Source organism: Rhinolophus sinicus, chromosome 6 (assembly GCF_057876585.1).
Source record: "Rhinolophus sinicus isolate RSI-liver-muscle chromosome 6, RSI-T2T, whole genome shotgun sequence".
Lineage (NCBI taxonomy): Eukaryota > Metazoa > Chordata > Mammalia > Chiroptera > Rhinolophidae > Rhinolophus > Rhinolophus sinicus.
Window position 1 is genome coordinate 6,326,484 of NC_142506.1, and position 21,017 is coordinate 6,347,500.

The 21,017-nt window shown below is 37.6% G+C and overlaps 1 protein-coding gene across 16 annotated transcripts in view; it reads right to left on the reverse strand.

Annotated features, from left to right (window-relative positions):
- The window catches only part of PHF20L1 (PHD finger protein 20 like 1), a 61,906-nt gene extending 46,323 nt beyond the window's left edge, over positions 1-15,583 (reverse strand). For 4 of the 16 annotated variants that reach the window (XM_074316813.2, XM_074316814.2, XM_074316808.2 and 1 more), the window contains exons 1-2: positions 15,269-15,544; positions 12,871-12,987 (exon numbers count right to left, since the gene is read on the reverse strand). In XM_074316813.2, coding sequence (XP_074172914.1) covers positions 12,871-12,953 — 83 coding nt within the window. In that variant the 5' untranslated portion in view covers positions 12,954-12,987; positions 15,269-15,544. Of the gene's footprint in view, positions 1-8,302; positions 8,449-12,870; positions 12,988-15,268 lie in introns of those variants that run through there. The other 12 variants (XM_074316819.2, XM_074316818.2, XM_074316810.2 and 9 more) reach the window with 8 other exon arrangements.
- Between the last annotated feature and the right edge of the window lie 5,434 nt (positions 15,584-21,017).

The following is a 21,017-nucleotide window of genomic DNA, read 5'->3' on the forward strand; positions in this document are numbered from 1 at the left end:
AATGTCATACCTGATAAACTGGTAAGTACGCGTATAGACAAAAATTTTACATAGGGTTCTATTGTTAAAAGTTTAGTGAGAATTCAGAAGGTCATTTTAGATCCTTGGAGAACACTATCTACATTGGTCTTGGTGGGGGGGGGGGACTTGTAGGATTTAGGCTTGACAAACAGCAAACAAAAGTCAGTTGTACACACAGAGCACATTCCACTTATTCACTCAGTGCTCATTTACTTAAAACCATCAAGCAACTCCAGGTAAGGCAACCAGCCAATGAGGATGCAGAGACAAGTCCTGTCCTTAAGGACCTTACGATCAGAGATTGGAGGGGCACTTCAAGGACACAGTTCCCTTTGGCTAGACTACAGTAAACAGGAAGGTGGAAAAAGAGAAGAGTGGGACATTGGATTGGACTGGTTAGCTAGGTTCAAACTAAAGGGCTTTGAAATAGCAAACTAATAAAATGACCATTTATTCTACATACACGGAATTCCCTAAAGTTTGTACTTATTTTGGTTATCAGTTATATCCTAGAAAAAAAAATCCTAACATCAGTATCTTTGCTATACGTGTTAAAATGCACAAAATAGCAATTTAACATATAGTTTTATACAGAGCAATGATTTCCCTGTGCTAGCAGATGGCCCATAGTAATAATGCTTTGATATACACAGTGAATGAAAAATACTGTTGAACAAATGCATGCACAAATGTTTCTCCATCTTGAATTACGGCAATATTATTTTGATGTACTACGTATATTTTATAATATAAGTGAATGTGAACGGAACATAAGAATTTTCGTATTGAATTTGGAAGATGTAGTGGTAATGTTTTTATTTTGTCATTTTTAAAAGGCTGAATCATGGAAAGCTGTTAAAGAATAGAGATTAGGCTCAGATCCAGATATTTACAAAAGATTTAAGAAGTGGAAGATGGGTTTCAGAATTAAACAATAAGGGATAAGAAAAAAAATACCATAGTTGGCATATCTCAAGTGTTCAAAAGATATGGAGAGAAGGCAACCTCACTAGAAGTATGATTCTTCAATGCCAAAATTCTACAAAGAGCTCTCTTACCCCTTATCATCTGTTACTGCAAAATATCACAAAATTTTCACTATCTTCCCTATTATAATCCCACTTTGAAATGTACGCATTGTTTAAATGATATTTACTTGTGCAGAAAATAAGGGATTGCCTCCATTGCTCTGGGTCCACCTTGCTCTCAGATGTCTTTTACACTTGAACCCTAGAGAACACAGTTCATTCTCAGCAAATTTAAGAAAAATGACCCACCCTAAAATTGGTTCTTTCTGGTCTATTAGGCTTAATGGAAACAAAAGGCATTCAGAAATACTGAGACTTTATAATGATTCTTGCTTAATTTAACAATATTCATACATGCGATTCTGCCACTGTAATCTCTCAGTTGATTTCTTGGGACCCTTTCTGAATCACTGTGGTCAAAGTCTTCTAACAGTCAGTTAAACTGCGGCTACTACTACAGAGTAGAGCAACACCATTCCCAAGAATAATGGTAATTATTTTCACCTACCAGGAACTCCTATAGCACTTTATAGTCTTATCAGATAATCCCGGCATTTTAATGCTATCACTCACTGGTGCTTCCCACTTCCAAGATTATTCCAAGAGTAGCAAGATCTATGGATTCTGGACTAAACACATAATCCAGTAAGAGCCAGATACTGACCAAAGTGGTTAGCTATACACTGAATACACTGTAGCAGTTCCCTACAGTACCGACTCTTCAGTGTTGACAAAACACAGAGGATATGAGAAACCTCAAATGGTAATGACCGTAACAGATGAATTCCTATACTGGCTCACTCTGTGAACTGTTTTATGTGGGCAGGTCCTGACTCACCCCAGTAGACCAGGAGACTGCGATACCCTGAGGCAGTACGCAAAACGTGTGTCTGGTGTACGTGTGCACTGGTATTCTTTTGAGGTGGGGGTTCTCAACTTTAATCAGATTCTCAAAAGGGTCCATGATCAAAAAAGAAACTCCTCTGGAAGGCAAAATCATGTATTAACTCTCAAACTATAGGTGTGCCATTATCCTTGGAAGGAAGAAAGATATGATGGGCATGCAGCTATGCCAGAACTATAATCTGATCAATTTTTTAAAAATCCCTTTATAGTATTCAATGTGGTAACAGTAAAATAAACGTTTTTTGAATTTCAGGAACTCATTCTAATTTGTCATCTAGTTTGATATAACCATATTTTCACCTGTATTGGTAAAGAAAGTCAACCATGAGGAAACGAAAAAGGAAATCTTTGATACACTAATGGTGTATGGGCTCCTGCACTTAAGCCAAAGGACAGAGTTGTCAACTACTCAGTGACAATTCATTGAGGTTACAACCCACTGAGTAAGGCCAAACAACACTATCCAATGTCCTAAAGATCATCAGAATTCACTCTGAGATTTAGCTAACTATTTAAATCAGTGCCATATTAATCAAAAAGGCAAAATATTTTTAAAAATTGCCCGATAAATTACTCAAATTATATATTTTACATGTCATTTTATTTATATTGCTAAGACACTGAAATTTCTAAAAATTGACAGTTCTTCATTCATTTAACTCTTCATTCATTTAACTCAACAAACATTGAGTCTCTAATTCACTATGTGCCAGACACTAAAATAACAATAAAACTACAAATACAAATAAGATATTATTCTAATCAACTCAAATTCAGAGGAAAGGGAGTGAAAAAGAGAGTCAAACAAGTTAACACAATTCCCGTGCAATGTAACAGCTGGCAGAGGAAAGATACACTATGGTAGCATACAGCGCGTACCTAAATCAGATGCTCTCCTGGGTAAAGTAGTTCCTCCATTTTCAAAGAACGAAATACACTAGAAATATGACTTAATCATAATTTAAATGTTAGCAGAAACTTAGGGAGTTAGGATTAACAATTCAAACAGTTTTGTGGATAAGAACTCATAAGCAAGAAACTCTAACCTGGTGTCACACAAAATGACTAAGACATATTAAAAGAACTAGAAATAGAGAGGTAAGAACTTCCTTACATATGACTGTCATGAGGATTATTTGCCAAATAAAAATTAATGTAGAATGTAATCCAAAGCAGACATAATATCCTTATAACCTAGTAACCTCTTAAAAATTTAAGAGCACTTTAAATTTCTGGAAGCGCTTTAAATTTACATTATGCTCTGTAACTGTCAAAAGTATTTTCTCACCCATTCACTCATTGATTATAACAATATGTCACCTAATATCATCATAGTATTTTTAAATGAAGTTCTTTTAGATACTGCATATTAATTTGTTTCACTTAAGAACACACTAGAAACAAAACCCTTTTGATTCAAACTTGGTATTCAAAAATGAAGTATAAATACAAATGAATCTAAAATTTCAAGAACATTCAGATGGGAACATATGTCAGAATCACATCACCTCCAACACTGAACACTAAAAGTCTCATCGCATTATCCCTCAGGTTCATTCAGATCCATTCAAATCCCTCTTTTCCGATCCATTCATTCTCCAGAACACACATGTTCAGTATAAGCTGCCAGACCACCCTGCTTCCTACCTGTCCAGAACCTTTGCAGCAGAGAACGGAGAAGATCCAAGTTAGCTATGTGTTTTCCTTTAGAACCTTTCAAATTAATTTCATTGTAGATTCTGGATTTAAAGTCCTATTCCTTGCCACCTCCTGAGCACCTGCATGGCCCGCCACGCCGACACTCATTCACCCCACATCAAAATGCCGACACCACAGCCTTCAGACTCACTGCCATCTCCCACAAGAATCAATGAAACTACCAAAAATTCCTTTCCTACTCTATGAAAAAATGCCACCAGTATATGACTCAAAGATTTTGTACTTCATATAATTTGTTTAGGCAAATATGACCAAACTCTTTTTTACTTAATTTTGTGACAAAACTCAAAACTCTAGCAGGTTGCAGTCCGAGTTTCTGTTTCTTAATACTTAGCACTTAAAAAATTATTTTACTGCTACATTCGTACATTTATATGCCTAATGATTAATGTTTTTGGAATTTACAATGACTCCTCTCCCATTAGATTCTTCTTTCTTAGAATAACTAATGTTCATGTTATTATTAAAGCTAACAGTTATTAAGTGCCTACCATGTGGCAGAAACCATGAGAAGCTCTTAATATGCACTGTCTTGCTTAATCCTCAAAAAACTGAGTTAGGTATAAAAAACGGGTAATAAGTGGTGGGTCCCTAAACTGAGGTTTGTCTGTCCTCAAAGACTGACTGACTGTGCTTTCAATCAATACACGTATGTATTCTGCATCTTTCAAGTGATGATTTTCAGCTTTTGTCACACCTACTACAATGTTTCAAATATAGGGGCCTCGTAACAAGAGGTACTGAAAACAGATTTAAAAATATCAAAGTCAAATTATATTATGTTTTTTCCTTGCAAATTTAATCTTCTGCTTTTGACACAAATAAAATGCCTCAAGTTGGTTTTTGCTAGCCCAAAGAGTATAAAAGAACAGCTTTTACTGTATTGTACAAAATAAAAATCCAAAAGGCTTTTGTTTTATTAAAATTTCTCAAAACAAAAGGTACACTGCATCTCAACTATGCCTAAGTATGAAACATCACAGTATTAAATGAAAGAGTCTGAGAAAAGAAACATAGCTTCATTTTTATGATGTTTGAAAATTGTCATCATATAAATTTTAAAAGATTAGGAAATTTAGGATATGATTTGTTACAGGAAAAAAACTGGGTGACTTTAAAAATGAAATCAAATTTGCTAGTCTGACAAATATATTTAGTATTCAGCCATTAAGTTTCAATTCATTTGCCATAATTTTCTCCAACGGTATCAATTTCATGATATCCTCAAAACTTTTGGGTTCATTCTTTAACAACCCACCAAAATTCAATAAACTTTGCTGGGCACCTGTTACGAGTAAAAGGGACTAAGCCTTGTACATATATCACTTCATGTAAGCAGCTTATATTCAGTACCTTACCCAATCATCATGTACTAGAAACATTCATTTTTAATTGAAGAGGGTTGTTTTTTGGCAATAAAAAAACAGACTCTAAGACACTGAATATCCACATCCTTTCTTCAATTTTACTTCAACAGTACTCTCAAAGCCAATTGTAATTACTGAAAAAAACATAATACTTGCATATCAATTTCTAATTTAATTAAAAAATTACATGCTAATGATATGTGGGAGGTGATAGCAGGGATGGTCAACAGTATTTCAAACTACAAAGTCATACAAAAATACTAAAAAATTGGGACTATTATGAAGAATAACAGAACTAAGCTGCCTTTTCAATATCATGTTAATTTATTTAAAAAATATATACTACTCGTATTTAAAACTTAAAACTAGTATTTTCTCCCCCAGTTAAAAAAAATAATTTGAAAACATTTAAAACCCTAAACATCTGCAAACAAGCTCTGTCTACTCAGGAAAACTAGAATTGCAAAACATTCTTTTTAGTCGAGTTGACTACAATGAGAGATACATTATTTCACCACTAGTAGCTTTAATCAACTCCCCAACACAAAATACAGCATTATCTAACGTGGTGTGACAGTGTAAAACCTCACGTAATAATAATATTCAGCAGGAATGATGTCAACGAATAGGGAGGTGGATGGGGATTGACACTCGCATGTGATGGTTGAGCTTCAACCAAATGTCAGAGAAGCAAATAAAACTGTCTTACATCTTGGTCTAACCTTTGCATTATCTGAACACACGCACGCACACACGCGCACACACACACACACACACACACACACACACACACACACCATAGCAAAATAAGCCTGAGGTTCCTGGACTTCACATATTTACGAAGGAGGCTAGGAAATCATCAGCTAAATGTTTGATTCTAAAGTAAGCTTCGGAGGAAGATTCTGCAGAATGGACAGGCCTAAAATTAACCTGCCTTGCAGAAGCACTCGAATTCCACGGGACAAGAGTGACACAGGCATGCTGGACTCTAAGGACCTTTCTAAACACCAGACAGATGCATATCCCTGGAGCAAGACAGGAAATTAAGGTGGCCTGTTAACAGTGAGCCCATTTACTCCTGAAGCTGAGGCTCAAAGCTTCAGCGCATCTATCTATGAAGCAAAGACTACAAGTAAAGAGACCACCAGACTTGGAGCCAGAAGAACTTGGCTGTTAAGAGTTGACTTAACTGGAATAAAACAGTTAACATCCCCCAACCTCAAATCTGTCAATTCTAAACTGGTAAAGATCACCTGTTACCTGACAGGCTTCTTGAAAAATTCAAGTGACATACTGAATATTTTCTAGAAATCCTAAATCATTATAGAAATCATGTCTGATAAAAGTCAATCCATAATTAACTATACCTATGGATATTTTGTCTTCGTTTTTAACAAGGGCCTAAACCTCAACAACTATCGAGCCAGGTAGGACTGGAGATTATAGACACAGGAGCAAGAAAACCGAGGCATATCTATGCAGGTCAATATATCCTATTCTATTCAAAAATAGCAAAAAAAAAAATTCTGTATCATGCATCCCTTTGCAATGTATTTACATTTTATTTTCTCCAACTAACATGAAGAATTAAAAACAGACTATAAATTCAAAAAAGAATCCTGGATAGTTCCATTGCCGTCCACCTCACAATATTCACCTTCAGGTTCATAATTCTGTACAGTGTAGACCAGTGGTTCTCATGTGTGGTCCCCAGACCGGAAGCATGAACATAACCTGAAAAGTTGTTAGAGATGCAAATTGCTGAGCTCCACTGCAGACCTACTCAATCAGAAACTGTGGGTGCTGGGCCCAGCAATCCGTGCTTAACAAACCCTTCAGGTGATTCTGATGCAGGCGGAAGTCTGAGAATCACTCTTCTAAATATCACCTGAATCACTTTCAAAACTATAGTATCGATGAACTTTGTAAGAGAACCAATTTGTTAGTAAACTGGTACCACATAGAAAGTTAGTGAGCTAAAATACACTTTTTAAAGCCAATACTTATGATTCTAAGTATAATTTCCAAATTAAACAATTAATGAAAAGCATTTAAATGAATGGGAGGGCGGGTTAGATAAAGGATAACAACCTGCCCACTACACTCCAAATACTTTCAAATCTCTGTATTTTGTTCCAAAATATATTCACCTTTCTCAACTCATTTTCTCCTAGTTTTGATCAAAGTACACGATTTCTACTCCTTACCTATCTCACTTCTGTTTCAAGTCTGTGTTATATACCTATGTAAGATTTAAAAAATCTGTTATCCCTGAATAGGTTAAAAGTAGATTTAAAACAAAAAAGCTTCAATTCAAGGGAACTGAAAGACCATCGAATAAGTCACACCCTCACGCTAAAGGATATTAAACCAGAAAGGTAACTCTCCAAACTGACACAGTTCCTGGCAGAACAGCACTTAGAAGCCACATCTTCTGACTTCCATTTAAATTAACTTTTATGTCTAATCTTGCTTTAAGCATTTTTTGTAGGGAGAAGGAGGGAGAACTTTATTTTTGAAGGCTTTCTTTTGTGGAAATTTTAAAAATTAAAGAACTAAAATGCTTGTGCACCGGTAGAGACCTGCTTGATGATTAAACTGAGAGTTCATCTAAACCTTAAGATTCAAAATTTGTGACTTTCTGAATGTGAAGCATTCTCAGAATAAAAAAAAAAAAAAATCTTATGCATTTCAATTTGAAATTCACTGCCTGAAGGGCCTTCAACCTGGAGTCCATACAGTTTCCTATAACCACCCATAATATACTCATACAGGACAACTCAATTATTTTGGAGTATAAATGTGATCGTACATTTTTCTAAGTCTATACCTGAAATTAGGTTTTCAAAGGTAGCTAGTGACTCAAAGTAAGAATCAGTACTTTTCAAGTATATATAGATTTAGGAAAACCCAATATGTAAATAAAGAAAAAAAAGTATTCCTATCAGTAAAAGAATTTCTATTTTAAAAGTACTCTCCTAAGGTTTCTACAAATATCAAACTCACCTAATATCATCTAAATACGTCAGCCCTTAAGTTTGACCTTTCAGGAGCATTCTTTTCCAAATACACATCACAACTTATCTCTACCTATGTTTTCCTTTGAATAGCTAAATCCAATTAGAAAAAAAGCAACCCTTTTTACTCAGAAAATACATACTCGCATTTAAATTAGAAGGTATTTGTTTTTGCTATAATCTAAATTTTCTCAGTTTTCCCACTCTATTAAAATTCGGTTCATGAACATTTTTAAAAACTCACATTTGCAAATGTTCCATACAGTTCAAAAAAACTCCAAGTGTGTGGAAACAGCATTTGCCAATTCAAATTTATACTGTTCTATCAAACTTTGATATTTGGAGACATCTCCACATTTTTTTTATCTTTCATTTTCCTTTCCTTTAGATCTAGAAGAGAATTAAATAGAAATATTCCCAAATTGGTCAGAAGAGCATAACTCATCTGAATGTTTTAAATTAACTCTACATCTCAAATTTCTTATATGAGTAACACTTTTGTGAGAATGCATATTACTTGAATCGTTTTCATAATTAAATCACTACACAGTATTTTACTTTCAATTAAAAGACAGAAATTAAATCAATAATCAAAACCAGTTTGATTTCATCACTTTTCTTACTGAACAATAATCAGAATGATTAGATACTTTAATATTTGCAAGAGTGCTTTGTAAACTATAAAACTCTGTGGACACAAAGATTTTATTATCACCTCAAAAATATGGTTTATAGCTTGCTGCAATGACATGGTTTTCCTTTTACATTCCAGGCCATTCTCACGTCAACACAAAAGCTACATTTAAAATCATACACACTTAAGTCTTCACATCCCCACAAAGATTTTTCAACTCTCCCTCTTCCCTTGCATTTACCTCAGTGCTTTATAATTATGTACTATTTTATAGACTCTGAAGCAAGCTTAAATACATTATTTTATTTGATCTTTAAAATAATGCTATATGTAAATGCCAACAAACACTATTTCCATTTTACTGATAAGCCAACCAACTTCAAGGATTTACCCATATTTACAAGATTAGAAAATGACACTCTAAACTTGAACCTGCCTCTTTTGTGTTTAGAATCCACTTATAGTGTCTCCAGTTTAACTTTAATTCTGAACTTTCTCTTTCCCCAAAAAGACTCCAGTATCAACAACCTGTATTCATTTTCATTCTTATGGTGTTACTGCATTCAAGAGATTATAAAACTGCTATGTTAAGGTTTGGATGCACAGAAGTTGTGGTGGAAAATATGATGGAGGTAAGGCAGAAAAATGGCTGATTGTGTTAACTGTGAATATTAGCATATTAAAGTTATTTTAAGAGACTTTTACATTAAAATAACTGTTGAGGAAGAAATTAAATGTTTTAAGTAAAAATGCAAAATTTTACAAAATGAAAGCAACCCACACTACTCCGTAGGAATTAGGTTTAGTGAGTGTATACAGGGATCCATGTATCAAAAACCACATACTGGAACTGAAGATGACAGGCCTCTCCCAATGGCTTCTCAGGACCTGCACCCATTAGTTTAAGTAAATAATCAACACATCAATGAGCTTTCTGATGTGGCTGTAAGTTTAGTTTGAAAACAAAAAGTAACAAATCATTACTTAAAAATGTAGAGTGTATTTTCAAGGCTGAACTATCTTTATGAACTTCAAAGAATATGGGATACGGCTTGCTCAGGTAGTAAAAATGTACTTTTCCTAAAAAAAAAAAAACCAGATTGAGTCTTCCTATTAAATCAAACCTTCCCCAAACCTAAAAGTGGGAGCTTAACTTCAGTTTATTTCTGTCCACTAAATTTAGAGTTTATCCTTTTATTCATAGGGCACATACTAAAAATTCTTCTCCTTCTTTACATAGGAAAAGCCTTTTACATACAGGACAAATTGGCAGTTTGGGTGCCCCCTTATCACAACTTTCCCTTTAACAGGTAATGTAGCAACATGTGATAACTTATCATAAATGACTTGAGTGCAGAGACAGTAATATTTGCATTCCTGCTCGTGCCTCCCTGTCCAATGTCTATAATAATTGAAAAGACATTTATAGCAAATAGAGACTTAATACCTTTCCAATTGAATGAATACACATGGAAGACTAAGCAGTAAATATGGATGCAACAGAGGGGAATATGAAAGCAGGAAGGGAGGACGGAAGGGGGAGGGGAATTATTTCAGTATATTTTCAGGGATTAACTATTTTGCTCTCACAAGAATATCAAAGTTTCTCAACACTCAAATAATCCTCCTACACTTTTACCTGATACTAAAGCAAAAACTTGTAGAATTTATATGAAGTACAGAATGGTTCTTAAAAAATGGAATGATGTGAATAAAGTTTATCTCATTTAGAAATAATATCTGTTAAGAGCATTATGTCCCAGAAATTCCTTTGTGCCCCATATAGAATTCTTCACAAATAATTAATTACCCTATGGTAAAGCTCTATAATATTAAATTGCAGGGTCACGCAAGCCTAACTGGCTCTTGAGACTACTGAGATTAATAAACAAAGTCACAATGAGAAAAATTATTTCTTTCGATTACCTAGAATATGCATATACAACTTTTAATTCTTTTTTAATTAAGGCGCCAACCGCTGCAGAATAGTAAGATGTTCATATAAATGAACTCATAAAAAGCAAACTGATGGCAAGTTTCAGTAATTATCATATGTAATTATTCTGACTAACGTGTACTTAAAGAGACCATTATTACTGGGGTCATTACAATTAAATATAAACTTCATCACTGAGTACAGCTGCATGCTATCGCCCTACCTAAACACTTGAGAATTTCTTGGTGATAAGCATAAAACAATAAAAAATTTAAGCTGCAACTTTCATTTGTTCTCTTAAATTCCAAATACTCTAAACGCACACTTAAGCTTGATTTCAAAAGTAGCTCTTTTATATATATATATATATATACACATATATATGTGTATATATATATATATATACATATTTTAACTGTGTCATTGACTTAACAGTTGTTGAGAATTAGAAAACATTTCACCACTAAAAGTAAACTTCTTACTAATACCAAAGTTAATTATGTTAATGTCCCTCAAAGCCACTGAGAGAATAAACTGTGCTTCTCCCAAACTGGAAGCTAGTTCAATTGCAACTTTGTCATTATTGTAGCCTAAAAACATATATTAATATGAATTAACTAGTAATTCAAAAAGCCAGTAATTTTTTAAAAATTTAAGATTAATATCAAAGAAGTATCATTTCTCATACTCGTATCACAAAGAGGTTCAACAGTGTGCCTATAAAATCTTCTTTTGGTCAAATGAGAAGCAAAGATAGCCAATTACGGACTAAACCGACAACTTTTGTTGTATGGCCTAATGCAGTGGTTCTCAGTCAGTGAACCACTGATCCCCCCAGTGAACACTGGCAATGTCTGGAGACGATTTTTATCATCACCTGGAGGAGGGAGGGTCCTGCCTGGTTCCCACACTCTCAGGCGCTTCCTGAGAATTAATGTGTACTCTCCACCTGATGAGAGTAGTAATTAAGTCCCCTACAAAGAAGTACCCGCTGAGATGCAGCTTGGAAGCAATAACTGTGCCTTCCCACCTCAAATTGTAGTTTTAAACTGTCCCAAAGCAGAGCCCAGAACAGAGCTCATTAAGTTGGGGGACAGGGACATGTGGAAAGTTGTAACAGTGGATGCCAAGAAACAAAAACCTGAGGCTGGTCTAAAGTCAAAGATCATGACTAAACAAATTTCTCTGCCTGCCATTGCCAACTCAGGAATTTGTCTCAACACAAATCAATCAAAGGCAAATCTACAAAAAGCCCACTATGTTTTGAAGGGAGTTGTAGAAACTGTCAGAAAGTCTGGCAAAGTCCTGGAGTGGCGAAACCGCTAGAAACCTCATCAGAATAAACAGGCTCCAAGAGGAGCTGAGGCAGCACCACTCCCAGGAGAGGAACCTCTGATGCCCATCTCAGGGTAGGGGGCTGAGAACAGCGACAAGTGACATGGTCCCAGAAAGCAGAACTAAAGGCCAGCTAACCGGAATGAGGAAGGCATTCCCTAGCAGAGAGAAGGGATCTCGTTACTTCTACTGTGGCCCAGTGACCCCTGTGTGTTGTCCCCTTCTCTCCTTTCCAGGCAGTGGTTTTATCCCAGGTAACCGATTTTTCCTACACCATTGTATAAGGTGCATGCTGGGGTGTGTGAATTCACCATTTATCTATCACCGATGGCCAGAATAGGAGAAGTAAGAGAAGGTCTGAAAGGACTGCCCATTCAGCACAGGAGACAGTAACAACTAGCCTTTAGGTCACTGTCCACTGGGGAAGGAGGAGGTAAAGTGGTTTTTGGTTTTAGGTGGGCTAGTGAATGACTATGCCATTCACCAACATATTCCATAGCTTGAAAGACCACCTCTGACACAGGCCAACAAAGAAGGTTAATAACAAGTTTTAGCCAGAAGTTGGCAAGCTGGTTATCTGGATGAATCCCCTCCCTCCCACTACCTATAACTCACGTTAAGTACACAAGGGTGCTGATTTTCTCTGTGTATCTCATATTCTAGATAATTATTTGCAGCTCTGAAACACCTAAAATGATAGCGACTAAAATGATTCCGACTAGAAGTAGTGTTTAAATGCTAAACCTGCAAAGACTGTGGAAGAGTAGGAAAACTGAAAAACAATGTACACATATACTTAAAATGTGAATGTTAATGCTTCTGCCACTTTCAGGAGAGAAGCAATGATCCAACATATGTAAGACTACAGTTATTGTGCTTTACGTCAAGAGCTCCATGTTTTCCATACCATTTTTGTAAGTAGTCCAGTGCCTCCAAACGAGCACCAATCTCAAAAGTGATTCCAGGACGATTTGGGGGCTTTTTACTCATCTTGAGATCCTATTCTTCAGTATTCTTTCACTACCTCAAGAGGAAAAAAAAACACGTTAGATTCTGGTGCATAAAACACATAAGGAATTAAACAGAATTTTAAAAGCATTACAAGAGAAGTCAAAATAACTGACAGATTTTGAAGAAATTTGAATGCTAATCACCTATATCTCTAGGTAAAGTACTGTGCAACTTGCAGGCAATCTTGATAATGAATTAAGAAAAAGGATATTAAAAAGACAACTACTGAAAAAGAATGACTAAATGAGCATGAAAACTAGCTAATAACGACAATGCTTTAAGTTTTAATTAAAATATACCCAAATAAACTCTCCACAAAACTACTGAACATGTTTTTCTGAGTGTTCTACAACATGACTACTGAAATTCTTAAGAGAATTAACCAAAATTTCCAACACATATTTACTGAGTGCCTTGTAGTACAAAATACTTGGTAAGACACTGAAGAGCACACAAGATGGAAGAAGCAGGAGACACACTGCTCTGCCAGTGAAGACTTTCATAACGCCTCTTGCGATTAGGATTTTTCATTACTTATCATCTTCCACGAATGAGTGAATAATGTTAACATATGAAGTTCCAAAGGAAATTTCTTCCTTATACTTCACATTCAATAAGCAACAATGATATGGATTGTAACTTTGACAATCTATTCCTACAATATTTCAATATAGACAGTGCCCTTGTCAATCTCAATACTGACAATAACGTGGTTGTAGCATTCAAACAAACCACAAAGGAGGATTTACTGCTCTCTAGACCATTGAGGTGGACTACAGAGGGTGCCAAAAAAAGGTATACACATGTTAAGAACGGAAAAAACTGTATTAAAAGTATAATACAACGAATGACGCTAGCATTCATTTGATTAACGCCATCTTTTGAGTGAACGTCATTGCCACCATAATTCAACTTTAAAAAGTAATACATAGACAACATCTTTTAAAATGTATTTTTTTGGCACCTCCGGTATTTATTACCCTTTTGGACAGTGGCCACCCAGCACACTTGAGGTAGCCTCTTTTACACTAACTAGTATTAACACTTGAGGAATATGAATGCATTTTGAGATCGCCTAATCAAAACATAACAGGAAATCAGGAATGACAAACCCATTGTATTAGGGGAGAAGAAGGACCCCTAAAACCTTTACTGGTATTTACAATTACTATTGTGACAATGCTACCTCCCATTTTGAAAAGGAAAACACACAAATGTGTAATGTTTTTAATGGTTTGGTCACAATTCGAAAGGGACAAAGCTTAATAGCAAACATAAAAAACAATGTCCTTTCCTCTTTGAAAAAATCTGATCGGTAAGGGGGGGAAATAACACCAATACTTGCCATAAAAACATGTAAAATCAAACTTAAATACTCATGGTTGGGGGGCGGGTGATAGCCTCCTGCCATGGAAGCAGCAAAAATTAGTGCATTAAAGTTAACAGGAAGCTCAGCCAGAGGATTAGTTGGTGTAAAAGGCACAAAAACATAATATTTTTAATTGAGGTCTGGTCAGTGTGCAACATATATGGCCAGTTACTTAAATGTTTGTGTAGAAACCTAATCAACGTCTGCTGCTCTTCACAGGAACTTAGTAAGGAGTAAGTAGTTCACTAACATTTTCTAGGCTCAAACTTAAAACCATAAACAGTAACAGAGTTAAGACATATAATCCCCCAGTGATACTTTGGTTTGAGTAACCAGAAAAGGCTCGATTTCCTTTTTTCTTGGGGGAAGAGGAGAGAACGAGGGATTTGAATTAAGGAAAAGTAAAGCAGTCTATTGGGGTGAGGCTGAACTTGGAGCAAAAGAGAAAGGGAGGCAGAGAGAACGGAAAGGAGTAAAAGCAGGAAAAAAAAAGTGGAAAAAATGGCAAAAAAGAATAAGGATGGCGAAACTTGTGCGAGATGACAACTGGATGGGAAGAGAAAATTAGCAAGAAGATGCAACACTGGGAAAGTGAAGCAAAGGTCAGAGAATGGCCACGGAGCCAAAAAAGGTGGAGAGCGATGTGGGGCAGGAGACAGACGGGAAAGGCTCAGACGCGGCTGGCGGGGCGCGGGGGACGCCTCGAGGTTTGACAGTCGTCCGGCCCTCGGCAGGGGGGAGGCAGGGAGGGGGGGAGGGAGCGGCGGCGCTCAGACAATAGGGGCGACGAGTTACGGGGACGGACGCGGGAGGGGAGCGGGCCGGAGAGAGACACCAGCGCGGGGGCGTCCCGGGCGGCCAGGCGGGGGCCAGGCGGCCTCCAAGCCCCGCCGCCCCCGCCGCCGCCGCCGCCGCCGTCTCTTACCGACTCGGCCTCCTCTCCGCACAGCAGTCGGGGCCGTCCGGAGCCGAACCGGGGCACGAGCAGGGCGGCCAGCCCGGGCCTCCGCCACCGCTACCAACTCCGCCTCCGCCCAGGCAGCGCCGGGGAGGGAGCAGGAGCGGAGCGAGCTGAGGCCGCAGCGCCGGGTCGGACCCGAGGTCGCGCGGGAGGGTGCAGGTCCGAGCCCTCAAGCCCACTCGGTGTCCGCAGCCATCGCCGCCGCTGCCACCGCCGGCCAGCCTTGACGCGACGCCGGTCCTCGGCGACGTCAGCCGACAGCGACGCGCCGGAAGCGGGCCTGAGCCCGTCACGTGACGCTCGAGGGTTGGGCCCGGACCGCACAGCCGATTGGAGGGCCGCCCCGGGAGGCGGGGCTTGACGGCAGTTGGCTGACGGCTAGCGGGAGGGGCCATGGTTAGCGGAGTAAGGAACGCGAGCCGGGATAGCCCTTTGGCAGTTGCGAAGTGTTTGACCTTCGAGAGGATCTGGACGAAGTCCGTTGAATATTATTATTGTTGATTTTATGGGAACCAAGTTCCCACAGCTACTCAACCCCAGCACCCTGGGCAAGCTTTTGTAAATGCACTACATGCTTGCTTTCTTAGATGTCCATCCCATCCCACATTAAAAATAGAACGAATGGTTACTGATATAAAGTCAATAAACCTCTATTGAATGATTTGTGGCAGTAAGTACATCACATACAACCACATTGGACTTCACAATACAAAAGGCAGATATTACTAGGGCATGTGTGTTTCTTCCCCAAGACTACACAGCTAATGACAGCACTACTTTTATCAAATACCTACCATGTCCCCAACTGTGTTTTGGGCACAGGAGAAAGTGTCTCTACTGTAGGGGAAACCAACCAGTGAACACATTCAAAGCAATACTGAAGCATCCTTCATTTCATGAAGCCGGCTTATCACTCTGGCTCTCAAGCTTTCTAAATGCAACATTGAATACAAATAACACTTACATGTATCATGCTGTACAGAGTGGAGTTAAAATAGCAAAGAATCTCTATAAACTTCAATTATAGTAAGATTTGGAAATTTAAGCAACCATGTTCATATCCTTTTATTCAACATTCATTCATCACAATGTTACTAATAGCTCAGGAGCTAGACTGAGCTTGGCAATATATAGAAAACATATAAATAAGACAGTCTCTAGTGGACATTTGTCCCCCTGTATTTTGGTTGCCCCGCATCTGAACTCCCTTTCCACGTCTGGGAAATTTCCCATCATGGTTGTCATTAGTGTAGTACACCATGTATTTCCAGGATCTTCCGGACACATGACAGAATTATACTTTCCACCCTCTTTAGAATTATATGGAGCCATTTGATTTGCTTTGGCTTATAAAATGAAATTAGAAGTGAGCTTTGTCATGGCCAGCCAGTAATTTAAAAAGCCAGTTCACCAAGCTTTCCGTCTCTGGCACAGTACAAAACAATTTGTGACATGGTGGCTGCCCTAGCAACCCAAGGTCTAGACAGATTATGATGAGCCCAGAACCAACTGCTAATCTACAACTGGTAGATAGTATAAGGAAAAAAAATAAATATTTGTTATTTTAAGCAATCGAGATGTGGGGTTTGTTTGTTATATACACAACATAACCTAACCCAACTGACAGATGCACCCATTATGAATCTTGGAGGCGGAGGCAACTTCACACTAAATAAGACGAAAATGTCAGAAACTCAAGTTCCCAGCCTCCTTTGCGGCTGAAGTGCTGTTTTCAGTGATGCTAGTTAGACTGTCACTAAGGACTGCATCAGAAGCTGCTAGTGATGCTCAAAGTAAGGTTAAGTTTTCTTCAGCAACTTCGCAGTACCAGTGATCAAATTTCTGACTTTCAATCTTTGAAAGTTAACTAACTGAACCCTGGCAGAAACCCTACTGACTCACAATCCATTAATTGAGAAAAATTAAATATCTGTTGTTATACATCACTGAAGTTAGGGTTATTTATAATTTAAGTAAAATACATACAAAAAGGATAACGCAGATTCTATCCATGTTCCACTGTTTGTTGAGACTCCACTAATCATTCTTGAAAAGGTGATTCTACCATTTTAATTGGAACTTAACAAGGGACCTCTCCAATATGCAACTTAAAAGGAAAAAATGGAAATCCTCATATAAATGATTCCTGGCTTGAGTGGATTGTATAGGTGAGTGTTCTGAACATAGTTAATGCCATCCCCTAGAGGACACTTTGAGAATAGGGATGGGTGTGTGTGTGTGTGTGTGTGTGTGCGTGTGTGTGTGTGTGTGTGTGTGTACTTTTACTTAAATGTGATTGGGGTAGCACCATGCCTCAATTTAGTGAGGAGGGACCAGGCTGCTAGACATCTTGAAATTCACAGTGCAGTTCCAGACCTTCAAGAATTGCCCCAGGTCATGCATGACTTTTGAAGGTCCCTCCAGACATTCATGTAGGAAAAAAAAAAAAAGCCTGTTTATAATTGTCTGAGTCTAGAACGTGGTTTTACACATAAACACAAAGTATTTTCACAAGGTTATATACATTCAATTTTCTAGGCACAAAGCTCTGCATTTGTAGCTGTTATATTCAGGGTAAATCTAAATTTAGGTGTCAGCACTTGACTTCATTATGTCTGTGAGTCATGGCTGAACAGGTACCATATTTCCCCGAACATAAGACTGGGTCGTATTAATTTTTGCTCCAAAAAACACTTTAGGGCTTCTTTTCCAGGGACGTCTTATTTTTTTCATGTACAACAACCTACATTTATTCAAATAGTCATGTCATCTTCTTCTGGAACATCGTCATAACATACTAACTGCGTCCATCTGGCTGATGATGTTAACTGGGGCTTTCAGGGTAGGTCTTATTTTCGGGGATGGTCTTATTTTCGGGGACACTTGGTATGTATTGAAATATGTTATTTTTATTATGAATTATTTCCATGAAGTTTGTTGTATATTATCGTTGTGTCATTATATTGATTTTAAAAAAAGATTTATGTGTAACTTAGTGATATATATGAATTTAATTTCAGAAAAGTGCAGAGGGTGTTAAATAATATTAACTCTAAAAAGGGGGCATTAAGTCTGATAAAACTGACAGAAAACTCATTTAGGCTGTCATTGCCTCTTTTGACCATGTAGAGTCAAAGGTCAGGATCAGGGCAGGGATACAGGACGTAAAAGAGTCTGGAGATGATCCCTCACCATGCAGTGAAGCTATGCATTGCTGTGTCCCCTCTCCGCTCTCCCACCCAACACACCCCTCATCCAGATGGCTGATGTTAGCCATCAGTCACTCCATCTCCAAATATAGAAAGAAAGAACTTACAGCTGTGTATGAGCAGAACCAAGCAGTTTGGGCAAATTATCTTGAAACAACGGTCCTTAGGCAGAAATCACTGAACTAAATTCCGCCAAATAAATATGTGGGCATTTATTTAATATTTAAATAAATATTGAAAATATGAAATGGAACCATAATGTCTCCTGGAATACTTAACAATTGTATATACCTATTCTAAGGGAGGAAAAAGTCACGACTAAATATACCAGATATTCCTTGATTATACATAAAACACAAGAAAGCTATTTTTCTGTGTTTCTGTAATATTTATAATTAGCATCAGTGAAGAAAATCAAAGCAATTCAAAGTTTTGGTGTTTGTTGTTAATGGACTAGTTTAGTAGAGACCCAAATTGCTATAATAGATATCTTTGGCATATCTATTCCAGGGGCTTAAAAATCTTCAAAAAATGGCACTAACATCACTTCCTTCACCTGCCAAAGAGCTTACTTGTCTCTGTCCCCGTATCCCTTTATCAACTGACCAGAAGTGACAGTTGTTCCAGAATTAATCTCTTAGCCATGTATGAACGTGATGGGGAGATGCCATCTCTGCCATATGTGCGCACAGCATTTCTAATATATTTCCCATTGTACTTTCTGGGTTGGCATACTGCTTTCTTAGAATGAGTCAATTTTAAGGATGATGGGACATTCTAGACAACTTTATTTTATTTTATTTTTTAACTAGTAGTTCATATGCTGTTCAGAAGCTACCTGAGTTTCTGAGATTTTAAAGAATTTTCGACTTGGCAGTAATGATTTTAAAATATCAGACTCTGCAACATGGATGGACCTAGAGGATATTGTGCTAAGTGAAATAAGTCAGATGAAGAAAGACAAATACCATATCATTTCACTGATATCTGGAATCTAAAAAACAAAATAAGCAAACAAAACAGAGAAAAACTCATAGATGCAGAGAACAGACACGGTTATCAGGTGGCAGGGGGTTTGAGGGGTTGGGTGAAAAACGTGAAAGGATTAAGAAGTACAAATTGGAAGTCGTAAAAATAGTCATGGGGATTTAAAGTGCAGCATAGGAAATATAGTCAAAAATATTGTAATACCTATATATGGTATCAGATGTGTTGATCACTTTGTAAGGTATATAAATCTCTAATCACTATGTTGTACAACTGAAGCTAATACAATATTGTATGTCAACTATAACTGAAAAATAAATTTAAAAAATAATCCTTAAAAATATTTTTTAAAAAAAGTAAATAAATAAAAGTCTTTGCTAGTAACAGTCATCAAACAGAACAAAAAAATATGTTTGGCTCAGCAAAAGCTTGTTAGTGTAGCAAGAGGCCTGAAGGTCCAATAACTCCTTTTTGTGTAAATTGCCCTGAAGCAATGGAGCAGCCACACAATGCCTCCTCTAAGCCTCGATACTTTTAAGAGTGGAAATAAGTGCTACTAATAATTATACCAGAACGACAGGTGGGTTCCTGGATAGTCCCATACAAACTGAGACATATGACCTTGCTACCTAAAGCAGGAATAAATAATAAAGAGAAATCAGGTAAAGATTTCCTAAAAGGAAAAGCACCGAATATGGAATCAGCTCTTGATTGCTCAATGGATTTTCCCCTTTGTGATACCAGGACAAAGGATGGGTTCTTTCAGCCACTCTGTTGGTAGTTTGCACCTCTGACTTTGGTTGTTGTTCATTATTATCACTTCCATGAACTACGTCAATATTTCTCAAGTGTTGGTAAACCAATCCTCTGTATTAAACCCACTTAGTCTGTTTGTTAAAATGCAAGTTCCTGGACCCTCACCTGATCTTGGGTTTGGAGACTGGGAATCTGCATTTTAAAAGCCATCCTAAATGATTATTACGTACAGGAAAGTTTCAGGACATGTGTTGGGAGTCTTCTGGTTGGTTGCATGTGGTAGATATTCAATGCAAACAGGCTTAATCACAGAGGAACTTACGCTTGTGGAATTAAGAAGGGAAAAGGGATGAGTGTGCCTTCTGGGGCAGTTTGATTCAGGGACCAAATTATAACATCTTTCACTCTGCTTCCAATGGGTTGGCTTGATTCTTGGAATCTACATCCCGGCCCCCAACAGCTTCAGACTTGTCATTTCAAAGCCTGATGAACATAAAAACAAGTCTGAGAAGTCATAGTCTCATTGGCCTATATTAAGTCAGGTGTCCAACTCTGAACCAAGCCTGGTGATCACAGCAATGACTTGTACTAATTTGTCACGGACCCGGGTCCAATCCCGAGTCAGGCAGGTGAGAGTGGAGACTGGCCCAAACCTCATGGACTGAGAGATGGGAATGAGTCGTCCTTTAAATAAAATTGGGGTGCTGTTACTTGAAAGAGAATGGAAACCAGACAGCAAAAACAACCAAGATTCACTACAA